The sequence below is a fragment of the Camarhynchus parvulus genome, chromosome 1, assembly GCF_901933205.1.
Source record: "Camarhynchus parvulus chromosome 1, STF_HiC, whole genome shotgun sequence".
NCBI classification, from domain to species: domain Eukaryota; kingdom Metazoa; phylum Chordata; class Aves; order Passeriformes; family Thraupidae; genus Camarhynchus; species Camarhynchus parvulus.
The window spans coordinates 95,760,268-95,775,124 of NC_044571.1; the positions used below are offsets into that span (position 1 = coordinate 95,760,268).

Below are 14,857 nucleotides of genomic sequence, written 5' to 3' on the forward strand. Positions count from 1 at the left end.
CTGCAATAGCTGCCTGCCCTTCCTGCCCTACTTTCAAGCCACCCAGCCTGAGGGATTCAATTGCATGAGTATTTAGGTGACAGGGGAGATGCTGGTTTGCCAAGATGGGAAAACCTCCCCAGGTTTCCACTGGCCTTTTTCCCTAGCTGTGCCCTTGCTAATGGCCAGAATGACAGATATAACCAACATAAGGTGCTGTTGACTTTGTATGCATATACTATCTTCAGGTTCTGTCCCACCCATTTGAGGCTGGATCTAACTGCCAGAACACAAATATTAATTTCTTTACTCTCTGGTCAGCACAAGGAACAAGAGAAGTGCTGCCATCTGAAAGGGCTCTTTGTCCCCAGATATCACCTAGGGAATGCTGGATTATCCTGGGCAGTGTCTCTGCCCATGCTGTGCAGGGATGTGGGCTGGCTCAGGGCACAGGAGAGTACATGGAGAAAAGCTGGGATGGTGCAATCATAAGTGGCACAACTTCAGCAAATGGTAACAGGAAAGAGTGAGACAAGATGTGAAATAGTTATTTCACCTGCAAAATTCAGACGTAAAAGGGCTAGGAGCACAAAAGCACACTTCCTCCGAGTGGTGGACTTAGCTGAGGTCTGAGAGACTTTCCTCAGCACCCACTGCAAACCTCAAGGCTCTCAGGGAGCCAGCTCTGCCCTTGGGAGCCCTCTGAGAGAGGCTGGTGGCACAGCACCCTGGTCCAAAGCCAGCTAGCACTTACTGGGAAAAGCAGACTGTTCACCACCAAGGGTCACAGCTGTTTCCTCTAGTTTGTCTCTCTACCCTGCTGTACTGATATTTTGATGTGGGGTCATGCACCGTTAAGCACATATTTCTCAGTAATACAGAGAAAAAGTTAATAAAGAAACATCTTAGTAAGAGACACACAAATCTAGGCAAGAGCATCAGCAGTGATGGAAGAGAGAGAGTTCAAGTATGTTAGTGTCCTTGAATGATTACCCAGGTAACACTGTTGCTATATGAGGAATGTTGATTTTTAAAAGTGTCTGAATCATGCAAACGCAAGAGGAGGTTTCAGATCATTAACTTCTATTTTTATTCCTTTTACATCAGTGACCAACAGCCCTCAGACACATTTTGCTTTTTTCAGCTGCTCCCTGTTGAACTTTCCTTTGAATTCAGAGCATCAGCCTTAAATGGCCATGCCATCCTGAAGCTGTGGGCTTCCTTGGACAATCAGCTACAGTCAAGGGACTGTTGACAGGCCCAGTGTTTAATACTCATTTACTTTCAAAGCTTTGGAAATATGTTTTCCTGACCAACTGATCTCTAAAGAGAAAATAAATCCTGGTTTTCAAGTGGGTAGCAATTTTCTGATTCAGTTGTGCCTTACTGATAGTAGAGCAGTTCCTACGCCACTTGAAATGGAACAAGGCAAGTAACTAAAGATTGGGAAGGCTTACAAAATGAAATGCCAGCCCACATGTTTGCAGTACACAGGCTCTGCCACTCCCAGCCAATTTGAGACCTCCCACCAGGATCCTTATTTCCAGACCCTCATTTCCTCATTTTGGCAGTGGTTGAATGTCACATGCATTTGAGGATGTGATTTTGCTACAGCTGTAGTCCCAAACTGCTTACTAAATTACAGCCATGATTTCCTGACCACAGACAGCATGGTCATTGGGACACAGAGATCTTGATGACCAGTGTGCTTCCCTGTAACGCACAGAATCCCGACACAAGCCTACATATCAGGGTAAGACTCTTGCCATGTGGATGACAATGTGATTGATATATGTGCAATGAATCTACTATTTTTTCTTGCCAGAAATTGAAGGAAGGGACTCAAATTCTTCTAAGAATTGAGTAAACTCCACCATTTACTAACATTTTATGTCATTGCAGCTGAAAAAAATGACAAGGCGAATATGTTTACATTTAAAAACAACACAGTATCTGTCAAAAGTTACTGGCTTCAGAACCAGGCAGGAGTGTCACCTTTTCAAGTGCAAGGCAGCAGGCAGTTGGCATAAGCCCCTTACCAAATACTCTCACAGTGGTGCTGCTCTTCTGGACTCCCTCTGGGTGGTACAGCATGTGGCAGGAAAAGACTCTGCCATCATCAGTGATTTTGGTGGGGAAAACCTTTAGGGTATTGTTCAAACCCAGGAGGACTTTTTGCCCATACAGCATGCTGCTGTTCTTGTACGCAGCAGGACAGGAGGGCTCCTTGGTCACAAGTTCCTCTTTCCACCTATTTTCATCCTGTGTACAGAAAAACCAACAAAATTGTGAAGTTCAGACACACACACAGTGAAATGTTTTTGTAAGCCAGCTCTATTCCCGCTATGAGAAGCTTCCTTGCACGTTGTGTAGCATGTAAGTGGACATTTGCAACATCTGGAGTTTTTTTCCAAATATATTCTCTCTCAGAACTTCAATACCAAGAGCAGTCGTCATCTTGACAATAAAATATGGAGTAAATAGCTGTGTCTTGTGAGTTCTGATCTCTGTAGCCTGCAGAGAGAGCAACAGAGGTGCTTTCTTACTGCACCACTCTTTAAGTTATGCTGAACATCCCAGACATGTTAAATGCGACTGAAATTTCAAGGAAAACTTTGCTCTTTTAGAATTTTAAGTAGAAAACCCTGATAATAATAACTAAAATTTATCTCTCTTATTGTCTCTGTGGCAGCCACCCTTGGTTATAAGTACAGCCAGCATGTCCTGGACATCTGAGCTTCAGTACATATTTGCAAGCTTTACTCTGTACAATGTGTGGCAACCCACATATATCATTGTGCTGACCTTTGGGGGTTTTTTTTTCTGCTTTCCTCTGGTACTTTGTAGAGTGAACTGGTAGAACTGACGTAGTAAAGGTAAGGGTGTTCCCTACAAAATGATTTAAATTTTAATATTAAGAATGACCTTCAGAAGGGAGATCTAAGCAGATAATTAACCAGGACAGAAGGTTAAAAAACCTAAACTATTTAAAAATCACCTTTAAGGAAATCCTCAACAGTTACAGCTTCTCAGTGACAACATATATAAATGAACAGGAAAACTCAAGGACACTGATCACTGATACTTATCTCTACACACTGATATGAATGCTAAATGGTTGCATTAAAACATGCATATAAATATTTATCCAGAAAGTGAGATAAAGGACAAAAATACAGCAAGCTTCGTATCTGACAGAAAATTGCTTAAAAACAGTTCTTCATGTGGTTGGCTTCATAACTGGGTTTGCGTGTCTTCAGTGGCCTCTGTGACACAGAGGTTCACAAAACCAAAAACCTTAGCCAGTACCTTTCTTTTCTATGTCAAAGCAGCCTGTCTCACTATCCTACACAGTAATCATGTATTTTTCAGTTACTAAAGCTTCACTACAAAAAAAACCTCACTGGAAATCCAATACAAGAAATATTTTTATTTTGTTATATTAGCCACTTTCCCTAAACCTGCTATGTGCTCCTGAAAAATTCAAAGCAATTAAGATGGATTTTTTCCTCTTTGCTTCTTTAACAGCTATTATTTGCAGCGTATATTTTGCAAACCTATGGTTATACTTTTCCCCTTTATTATCACAGTCCAATATGACTGATAAGTTTTTTAGCAGATTCTGCAGGCAGGACACAGTGGAGTAGAACATTTTCATTTCAATCTGCAAAAATACCCTGTAGTTCTTTCTGAAGTTTATATCTGAGATGAAAAATACTTACCATTAGCCATTTCAAAGGATAAGTGGACAAATTTTCTGAGGTCTCATCCTCAAGGCATGGAATTTCTAAAGTCTGCTTTAACCACACTTTCTTCAGGTAGTGCCTCTCCTCTTTTATCATTGGAACAACAACAACAAAACCCAAGGAGGAAAATCAGAAACATGATGTTCATTGTGCTTTGAAAACCAGTGCTGACTAGTCTTCTATTCAAGGAACAGGCACTTTTTGGTTTAGAAGGGAACTGTAATTTTCAAGCATTACCCCTAAACACATTTTTAAAGTGAAAGCCCTGCATCTGATTCTAGTTGCAGTTTCATGACTCAATTCACAGCATTACCAGAACTTCTTGGAAATTCTTAAAAAAGCTTTTCTTAACTGCAGGATCACAATGTCTCCTTTCAGAGCTGAGAATAATTTGAAGCTACAATTTTTATGTTACAATTCTTTTTTTTTCTGTGGCAATAAACCTTAACATTGATTTTGTGCACCTCTATTTCCTTTTCTCTGAAGATATCTGCAGATATCCTTTTTTCACTAAGCAAGCTATGCAGCATGTCAGTTAGGTTAAGACTAACCCTGTTTTTCCTTTTGTTATTCTCCAACCTGCCCACTACCACCAAACTTGTCACTCTTTCCTTTCTTATCCATTTCAGAAGCCATTTCTCCACCTCCTACCTTACCCATTCTCAATCCAGGGCTCCATCCAGCTGCAGAGGCTGACCAGAGTGGTGCAGTGAACAGTGCACTGCTGTGATCCAGGTGTTGGGTGTGCATGGAGTGTGCATGTGTGTATTTAAGGAGGAAGAGGAGTGGTGCTGGGTGGGAGATGCTGTGAGGGCCATGGTCAGCACAGACCTCTCTGACCCTTAGCCATGGGGCAGGCAAGGACGTGGCACATCCTGCCACCCTTCCTTGCCCTCAGACCTGCCTTCCCTCCTCCTTGGAGGCAAGGCATCAGCACTCAACACAGGAAAACTACTCAGCTCTGCTGCCCTGGTAGCTTTGACTTGCATGTTGAGATAGAAGAGGTATGTATTTAATTCATTTCTTATCTTGAGGGGTGTGAGAATATCCAGCTGTCCCAGACTGCCATGTTATTTGTCAGTGGAGACTTTCTGGTGACTGAAATTTCCTTTGTACCTGGCACCCAAGCACAGAGCAATGGTGCCAGCATGTAGCCTGTGCCGCAGAGATGTGAAGAAAGGCAATGCCCTGAGCTGTGCATGGGAGAGCCAGCAGCAGAAGCAGCTTCCCTCCACTGTCCCTGAGAGTGAAGGACCTGGGGAGCCAGCTTTTGCAGCAGGACAGAGAGCACAGAGGCCCTAACAGGGCTGGGCAGTGCAGAGAAGATAGTGAAAGGACAAAGCAAGTAAATCTATAGTTTCTCCAGGAACAAAACTGTACAGAAGATTTTGCTGGGACAAACCACCATACAAAAGTGCTGTGCAGAGTACAACAAGCGTGGAGATGAGCAGGCATCCCAGACTTCAGTCTGGAAACAGTTTCTGCCTACTCTCACAGTCACATGTCCCAGCTACTTGCTTCCCCCTCCTATCTCTGACTCCCATCTCCTGTTGGCTAAAGTCCTCTGTGTCTGTCTGTCCTATAAAGGCCTGCTGCACTGTGAGCTTTTTACAAGTTGAGTGCATCTGGATTCACTTCTCTTTGATGTAAATGAAAACTGTACTTCATCATAGACTGTCACCTTTATCCATCCCATTCACTCATAGGCTGGATTAAGGTTTTTTGCCTTCTTTTGAACAGAGTGGTTTATTGCAAAAGATCTGGTTACCTTAAAACACAAACCTGCAAAAGGTGGCAAACTCAGATTTTTAGTTCTTTCTAGCAAGCAGTCATCAGTAGTACAGCTTGCTACATCTTGTAGTTACTGAAAAAAGCCACGGTGATGCTGATATGAACAAGGGCTGCCCGAACTGTAGACAGCAATAACAGCATTGAACCTGTCTGTATCAACCAAGGGCAGGAGAAGAAAAGCGATGCCTGATTAACTCAATTGCTGTACTAAGAAACAGAGAAACTTTGCATTAAGAACAGAAGCATGGGAGGGTTTCACAGGGCTACCAGCATGGTTTATACCTCCCTGCACTCCCTTTGATCCCTCTGCCCTGTGGAGCACAAGGAAATTCCAAAAGTGTAGCCTACCACAACACACCCCCATACAGCAGGCAGAGTGGCAGCTTCAGCTTTGGCACAATTATTCAGCATGTACTGTTTAAATACACCCATCCTCTGTGAGCTGGGCAGAGGTGCTGGCTCTTTGCCTCTGCGTGTCCATCAGGGCAGGCAGGTGCCACAGGGTTGCTCCAGATATGTCTCCAGGATAACAGCACCAAAATTCTTGGAGTCACTGTCATGCAGGTGCCATCAGTGTTAAACATCCCTGAGTATGAGTCTTGCACAGGACCTCCTCTTGCTACAGGAGCAACATGGTCCAGCGTGGGGACTACCATTGTGGCCTTGTGATGTAGGTAAAAGGGCAGTGGGAGCACACCAAAATGCCCCTAAAATAACCTGCACCCACCCTGCTCCTAACTCTTGAATGTCTGCTGTGTCTACAGCCTTGGGCCCATGCAGAGTGAGCATATCGGCTTTGCAGATCTGAACTGAAATAGTGCCAGATTTGATGTTTACTTTAATCCTTCTTGAGTTGCAGAAACCTGGGTCAGAAAGAGGTTTCTGAGGTCATCAAATCCAGTTCCCCATGTGCACAACAGACTTTCGCAACACTCATGCCAGGTTCCATCTTCACAGCAGTTTGGGCTTTTGCCCTCACTGCTGACACTAAATAAATAGCTATTCCCAAAATTGCTACACTGACGGTTGCCACTGTTTTTTAATTTGTTGTCAAATCCATTCTCATCTGATTTAAATAAATTTGTTACTTTACCAGGATAATTTAAATATCCTTCCTGGAGTTCAGACTCTCCCCTGAGGCATACTTACTGAGAGCAGTCATACTGCTTTCCAGCTTCCTTTTGCCAGACAGAAGCAGACAAATCACCATTCCTGTGATTCTCCTATGCAATTCCCCACTTTGCTCCAGTGTATTTTTGGTGGTGGTGATGCCTTAAGTTTTAACTTTTATATTTTTCAGATTCTGTGCTGCTTTAGTGTGTAGTTCTGAATTTCATATTAAGGCTTGGTAAACTCTCTTCACAGAGTAGGTAGACAAAACAATTCCTTTTCTAGCTTGGGACCAAGGATAATCAATAGTAGTTTCAGGCCCAAGAGCATAAACAATGTGGGCTGAAGAGAAAAAACCAAGAAGGATAGGACTTCATAACCTAAAACTATAAGTGGACGATTAACTTGAATATGCAAATGGACCAAAACTTACAGAAATGTGAGACCTCATGACTGGTCGTCCATTTTGCAACCATTTTGGGTTCATCTTGGCTGTAGCCCTGTCTGGGCTCTTATACTGCCCAAGGTGTATCTTGGCACCTTATTGAGGCCTTTTAATAAATACCTACTTTATTCTTTAACTCTATCTATCCTCTGTTCTAGGTCAGCCTTCACAAGGTGTCAGTGGGGATACTAATCCTTCCATCGAGCGGACACTCAGCATGTTCTGCAGATGCCAGCCCTCAGCCTCAATCAGACAAGGGTGTTTTCTCTTTCTGGTGCCCAGTGATGCACGCCCACAGCAGCAGCAGCACATGATTTGAAGATCCAACATCCTTAGTCCCACCGTATCCTGAGCTGCTCATCCAGTCTCCTCCACAATGTTTCTCCAAAATGAAAATGCAGAAACTGCCCACCTCACCACCTTTTTTTTTACTTTACTATCAAACTTTTTATTCTACCAAACAATTAAGGTTTCCTAATCATGAGTTAGATAAAAGAACTAAAGTGTGCCTGTGTCCTGGGTTGACTATATGATGCTTTTATCCCCAAATCGTCTCATTGGTTTATGCTGAATAATAATAAGTTTTGCACCTTTAAGACTTGTTGCAGAGAGTGAAAGGGGGGAGAGAAGAATCGCACAGTTCTTTTTTTTTTCTTCGCTCAGACATTGCACGTACTCCCCCGCATTCCTCCTCCAGGACTGTGTTGTCTGCGGACAGACAGACGGCAGGACAGAGAGCTCTCCTTTTGCTTTTGGTTAGTTTTAGCTGGCTGAGGCAAAGAAGAGTCCCTGGACTGTGGTTTTTCTTTTCCTTTTCTTTGGACCTCTTGGAACCTGCTCTGGACTGAACACCCAGGGGAGCACCGGCAGCTCGCACCTGTGGCCACCGGGCCGGGCCGGGCCTGGCCTGCGACAATTCCAGCACCAGAAGGACTGATAAGAGACTGAGTGAGCTGGGCTGCAACCCGGGGATGGGGGGTTTGCTCAGTTGGTCATCTCTTTTAGAGCGGCAAGGGGTTTTATTGTTTAATATTGTTAGGTTCTATTGTTTAATAAACAGCTTTTTTCCACATTTCTTCAAGGAGGTATTTTCTCCCGGACTGGTTGTGGGGGGGAGGGGCCGATTGAATTTATCCTCCTACTAGAGCCCCTCTGGGGACTCTCTCTCTCTCTCTCCCAAAATTTTGCTCTAAACCAAGACAGCCTGGTAAATAGGAAACTGTAAAAGCAACATTCAGTGGCACTACTGTGAATCCCAAACAAGTCACCATCACCAACAAAGAAGTGTTCATCTATCCTGATACTCTTCCCCACCTCATTAGGAAACAGCAAAATCTCATTTGCAATCACTTACCTTCTGTCTTGACAGTAAGTTGAATTTTTGCGGCCTTTGTCCCATATGGGTAAGTAGCAAAAGTGCATTCATACTGCCCAGTAAGGGACACGGTAATATTTTCCAGGTGCAGCACCCACCAATTACATTCAGACGTGGCATTTGGATTGGTGGAACACAAGGACCCTGTGTTGTCCCCACTGCAGCACATCCTTGTGCTGAAGGACACTGAAAAGTTGTAAGGAGCCTCAGAAAACTTGAAGTAATGGGTGCCATAGGTGAGGTGATATACAGCCATTTTGGTAGAGGGGCTGCCGTCAGCCTTGGACCACTGTGTCTGTATGATGTGGGTGCTGTGCAATTTTGGGAACACGCACACCAGGGTGATGTCAGTACCTGGCAGAGTATGGATCACTTCTGTCTGAGTAATGACATCTGCAATCTGGCCTTAAAAAAAAAACAGGATCAATTTCAGTGCAAGTAATGTTTAAACAAAGCTTTTCCTAATCCATCTTTGATTTGGTACCTTAGCCATAGACAATTATGAAGACCCTACAACTGTAACCACAGGCTTCCCAGCAAATATCCACCAGTACAGACTGAGAGAGAAAACTGGGAGAGCAAATGCATGTGTGTCTGGAAGAGGCCAGGGAGGCCCTGTCACACTTCTTGGAGAGAAATGAGAGCTCTGAGAGTCTCTGTGAAAATGAAAATCTTTCAAGCAATATAAATAAAGCAGAAGCTGGACACAGTTATTCCCCAGTTCCTTTTACAAGAACAGATGAGTTATCCCCACTGGCTAATTCCCTGCACCATCCCCCTGCCCACTGCCTTTGTGGCTTCAGCAGAGAAAGCCATTCTCTGTGTTATTAAACAGCTCCTGCATGTCCTAAACCAGTGTCTGTCTCAGTGTCAAAGTGAGCTGCTCTGGTGTGTGTGTTTTCTTCCTCTGTTAATTTCATAAAGCAGGTGGCATTCCTTAGTGCGCCATATGAAGGAGTAATGGATCGATGAAATGAAGGTGCATTCAGCAGGAGCCTGTACCACTTGGTTTACCTGCTGTTGTAGTAGAATTGATTTATATCGCTTTCTCCCTCCTATGAGTAAGGGTCTGGCAGTCTCCAAACCCCTGAATGCAGGGCACTGACAAACTCAAGGAGATGAAGAATTTATGGAGGGTGTTGTTGCAGTGAGAAAAGAAACCAATCACTTCCATAGAGCCATACACAAAAAGTCCCCTGTACGCTGGTTCTTTTCCCAAAGAATGTGCAGGTCCACAAAAAAAAAATAGAGTTGTGCAGTTGTCCTTAGGTACAGACTTGTTGCCCTCCATTTACATTCCATTTTATCATCCTCCCTGTGTATCATAACATCTCTGTATATTTGCTTTGGGAATTTGCCCTGCAGTCCTGCCAGCTGCAAGTGCCCACTGCTCACCTTCTTTCCTTGAAAAAGCCGGGTACCAATTCCTTTGCTTTGACATTGCCTCTGCTGTGTGGTACATGGCTCTGGGGCTCCTGAGCCGGGGGGGGCCTGCCAGGGCTCAGGCATTCTCAGTGGGGCTGCAGTGTGCCCCACACTCCCCCAGGTCAGCCAGGAAGAAGCCAGGCAGGGACTCTGTGCACCCTCAGCTCTGGCTTGATGGAGAGAAGGCACAAGGGCAGAGTGATACATCCTCACAGAGCTGGCTCCGATTTGTTACCTGTACACTGAAGGGTGACATGGACACTTGGAGACTAGATGTGTGGAGAACAAAGCTACTCAATGGCCATGGCCCACATTAATCTCTGCTGTTTCATTGCTGCACATGTTCTGCTCATCTTTTATTCTAAAAGATGTGATGACGTTAGAGGTTAAACAAAAATAAGCCTGAATGACAAGTCTCACAGCCTTGTGCTGTGAGAAAGATTACAAAAACTATTTTTGTCAGTGCAAGGAGCTTATTACAGGAAATGCTCTCTGATTTCACCACAAGTTTTGCATCAGTAAAAGTTAAGGGAAAAGCAATTAGGAATCTTGCAATCAGACTATCAAGCAAAAGACACACAGCATTTTGTCTCTCATATTCATGCTGATGCTGCCTTAGGTCTAAGGATCATATAAAGAATGCCTATGAAAAACCACGTGAGTAATTTACATTAAGTTGAAAAAATTATATATGTAGAAACAACATTTTAATTTGCATTATTTCTTAGTAGCCTAGCACAGTAGATTATTTTAACTGAAAACATTTTGTGCAAAAGTGTTCTTAACTTTTTGCTAGCAACTCAATATAAGCAATCTCATTTTATGTAGACTTTATTTTTCAAAATCAAATAGTGTCCAGTAGTGCATACCTGTCCTCCAGCTGAAATTTCTTAGACTAACTCCCAGACATTTAGGTGTCTTATCTCCACAAAGGGCATAGAGGCCTCCACTTTCAACTTTGAATGACTTCAGTGAGGATTTCATCTCAGAGGAAAACACCCCTCCAATTCCTATTTTTCTGTAATTGCTATTTCTTTCTTACATGTGTATGTTTTGAGGCTTCTATTCCTTTCTTTGCAGTTGAGATTTTCTATTTTCTATGAATACATGTATGAATTATTTTTATTTTAAGAACCAGTTTGTCTCAGTGCAAAAAAGAACAGCCTATGCCAGACTGTGAGATGCATCCTTCTCTGCTAGTCAAATACATCCAGTTTTTCCCTTCTTAACCTGAAAATTTTGTATCCTAAAAAATTGTTGTTCCTAGCTGGTAATAAGTATTCCTGCATTTATCATGCTCAGAATTTTGAGAGGGCAGGGGTGGGGGTTTGTGAACATCATACTTTTTCTTGGTTTTCCTCAGATTGCTTTTGGTTTAAATTCCCTCTGACAAACGTACAGCCCTCCTTAGTCAGCTTTTCTGAGTGTTTTACTTGAATGACAAACTTGTTTCTCTAGATGTTAGCACATGGGGCTAGGCGGAGAAGAGGAAGGGAAGAATCTGTTTAAGGGGTTTCACCTGTACAATTTACTCTTGCCTTGAAGCATTTCAATTCTTCCTCTCTCTGCATACACACATATGTAAGACAGAGACAGAGAGGTATTTTTTATTTTCCCACTGAAAGCAGTTTTCCTTTTGGCCCATTTGAGAGGAGTACACAATCCCCTACTTCAAGTGAGCTTATCCCAGTGATTATTCCAGCCGGTTAGGCATATTGAATTAAGTAATCTGCTCAGTACAAGGCATTTACTCCTTACTAGCTGCGCATTATAACTAGGGTTATTAGAAAATTGTCAGGAAATAGAAAATCATTGCCAGTAGCTACAGCTGAGCCTAGTGAGACCCACGAATCCCAGCCTACCCCTCCCAACCCGCCATCATAAACTGAGTCAAGGTGTCCCCCTGACACTCTTACCTGTGACACTGGGCACTGAGAACAAACAAAAGAGAGAGAAAAGCCACCTTGCTTTCATCTTCACTTGATGAAGTTCTGGTGAATATGTACCTGTCTTGGTGCTCCCTCAGAAAAGGAAGTTGAAATGGCCTGCCCCGTTCAGCACAGTCACTCAGCATGACTTCAAAGAAATGCTTCATTAAACCAAAAGCCTCAGTTTCCTGCTAGAGTGGTAAAATAAGTACATCTTGTGAAACTTTTAAGACAAAAACATTACCTACATTTTAGCCCATGTTGAAAACATTTTTTTCTCCTTTGTCTTTTCAGATTAACTCAGAGTAAGCAGTTTACCGATTTACACACTCTCAAAAGTATGCCAGGTACCTAAGTTTGAATATATAATTTTTTGGGATATGGTTTAGGTGTGATTATGGTTGTGCCAGGTTAGCTGTTGGAATTGGTCTTGAAGGTCTCTTCCAACACTGATGATTCTGTATGCTCTGTATAGTAATAGTATAAGGTAGATAGCATACAAAAAAGCTGATTTTCTTTCTTCCCTCATTTTCTTCATGTGCTACTCTCACATATACTATTTCTATACTCTCTACACTCAGTATCTTTTAAAAACACAACAAAACATCATAAACAATCTCCAGAAATAAATACAGATTGAAATAAGGGTTTCTACATTCACTTTCCCCCCTCCTTTCTCCTCCTAAGAAGAACACCAATTATTTTCCGCAGCTTGATGAATTCCAATATCACATGTGACAATGTCCCTTGGTGTGGTTAACATCCTTCAGCTGTCAGTTTTGTTAATGGCAGTACCCTCAGGTGGAGGGGCGTGATTCCTGGCAGTCCTGTCACCTGTCTTTATTGCAAGTCACCGGTACATCCTTCTGAGCTGTCCTGGAAGCACACTGGATTTCCATGAGTTAGGCACAGACCTGCCAGAAAAGCATCTCATTGCAGGCAAGTCATGCAAATTTGCTGCTGTTGGCAGCTTTACAGAAAGAAACAGGTTTGAGTTCTTGCTTATCACGGTTCTTTCCCCCGAGCCAAAGAGTAGGGCAGGACACCTCATGTACACAGTGTGGATACGTGTTATGTGCTGGCTCTTCACAGGGTGGATGTTTGGCAGTACGGATGGGCAGGACGCTTGTTGCCCCTGATAGCTCCATCCTCTGGGGTCCAAGGACAACCTACCATTTGGACTTTGTGACAGAGCCTATTACAGCCCATTCCTTGGGGAAGAGAAAGCAAGTGTCACAGTCCCTTAAACAGGCACCTCTCTCTACCAGCAGTGCCTCCCTCAGGAGGGAGTCCTTGACTGAGCTGAGTCCTGACACGTCTTTTCCCGACTGCCAAATTTTGCTAACCATGGAGCTCCCCATACCTCCAGAATGCAAGGTAAAAGGAAAAGGTGAAAAAGAAGGACTCTGATTATTTTCCTATTTGATGACCTGCCAGCTGTTAACAACATCTATACCACATCCCTAATTTGTGCATATGCAAACCTTTGATGTCACATTTAAATAGGCTCCGGGTGGAGCTGGTAGTGCTGGCCGGGCTACGTCAGGGCTCCACATCTTTTGGAGAATAAATGCTGCTGCACAGTCTTTTTGTTTGCATTGATCTTCTACCTGATGAAATGTACTAAGAGCACTTGAAGGAAATGCACTGGATGCCCAGGTTACTGCTAAAGGAATTTTCCCTGGGGATGAAATCTTGGCTTGTCATTCAGATATCTGACAGAGAAAGATCTGTCCCAGATGATCAAGAAGTCCTGAAGTTGAGGATGAACAGAATATTCAAGCCATGGTAATTGACAGCCACAGAAGGGAGTAAATGTACTAAAGGGATATGTTCTGGTTTCCACTTCAGAGTAAAGACCACAAGGAACACAAAGATTACCTGCAGATACTAGAGTGCAACAAAATCTGACTTCAGTCTAAAATTTGGATTTTCATTTATGATTGCAATCACCTTAGCTTCTCCTGCTGATCAGGTCACGTAAGTTTTGTACCATGAGAGAATGTATTTTGTTTTGAATGAGATTTTTTATTGACCTGAAACACACATCCCAAATTGACAAGACAGCCCAAGTGCTGTGTGGCATATTCAAGACACAAAGAAGTCCCTGAGCAGCTTGTTTGAGTTTCTAGATCACAGTATCTTGCCCTTAGAATCTGTTCCCCCACCCGAAATAATATCCTAAAAATATACTGCTGCCATGTTTCATTGTGTTGGCTGAATGCAGGCACCCAGCTCTGTTGCTGTGCTTGGTGATTAAAGACAGACAAGAAAGAAACCTCCCAGCACGATGGAATTTTGTTCCATTCAGAGCTGTGTTTTGCCCCCATCCTTACCTTAAGCCCAGGTCCTGAAATAGTCATCCTGCTGCTGACATTCATGTGCGTGAGCAGCATAGCCCTGCCTCTGCAAATGATGGCAAAATCCATCCTGAGACACTGCACTTATCTCACGTGCTGGCAGGGAGACATCTCTTCCCTGGAGCCAGACTTGAGGTCCTGCTCACAGCAAATTATTATGAGAGTTTCTTCCCCCTCTACCCCTTTCCTGGAAAGTTACTTACAGGCAGCTTTGCAAAGGCCACTGTTGGATGTTACACGCCAGGTTACGGATGGTGAGGATGCGAGGAGTTACTGAAACATATCCAGGGATAGTGGACCTCGTTGGCAGCTGGAAGGGGGACATACTTGTATTTGGCTTTTCCTTGGTGGAGAAGCTACAGGGATGATTGTCTGAGATCTGGGATGTGTAGGTTTTTCCTGCCATTCCAGAGACACCCAGAAATCACTGCAAGGCTGGGAGGTTTCAGAGGAAAAGAAGCTGTGCCCAAGTAAGTGACACACCTTGCCAGTGGATGTGTGAACCACAGTGTTTTCTTTTAGTCTGGACAAGCATTTGACCTGGTTGATAGTTCCCTGCTTCCCAGGTGGTGTCAGGAACATATGGACTCTGAATATCATCGAGGATGGATCCTTGGCAGCACTCTGCAGAGAGGGGCTGTGCCCACTGCACCGGAACATCCCATGCAGCATTAATTTTTTTTTTCCATTCAGGTGGC

At 43.5% G+C, this 14,857-nt stretch overlaps 1 protein-coding gene across 1 annotated transcript in view; it reads right to left on the reverse strand.

Moving 5' to 3' along the window:
• CD96 (CD96 molecule) overlaps positions 1-11,845 on the reverse strand; it is a 30,546-nt gene extending 18,701 nt beyond the window's left edge. The window contains 4 exon segments of the mRNA XM_030947649.1: positions 2,019-2,241; positions 3,702-3,811; positions 8,426-8,851; positions 11,788-11,845. Of these exon segments, the coding sequence (XP_030803509.1) occupies positions 2,019-2,241; positions 3,702-3,811; positions 8,426-8,851; positions 11,788-11,845 (817 nt within the window).
• Positions 11,846-14,857: the final 3,012 nt, after the last annotated feature.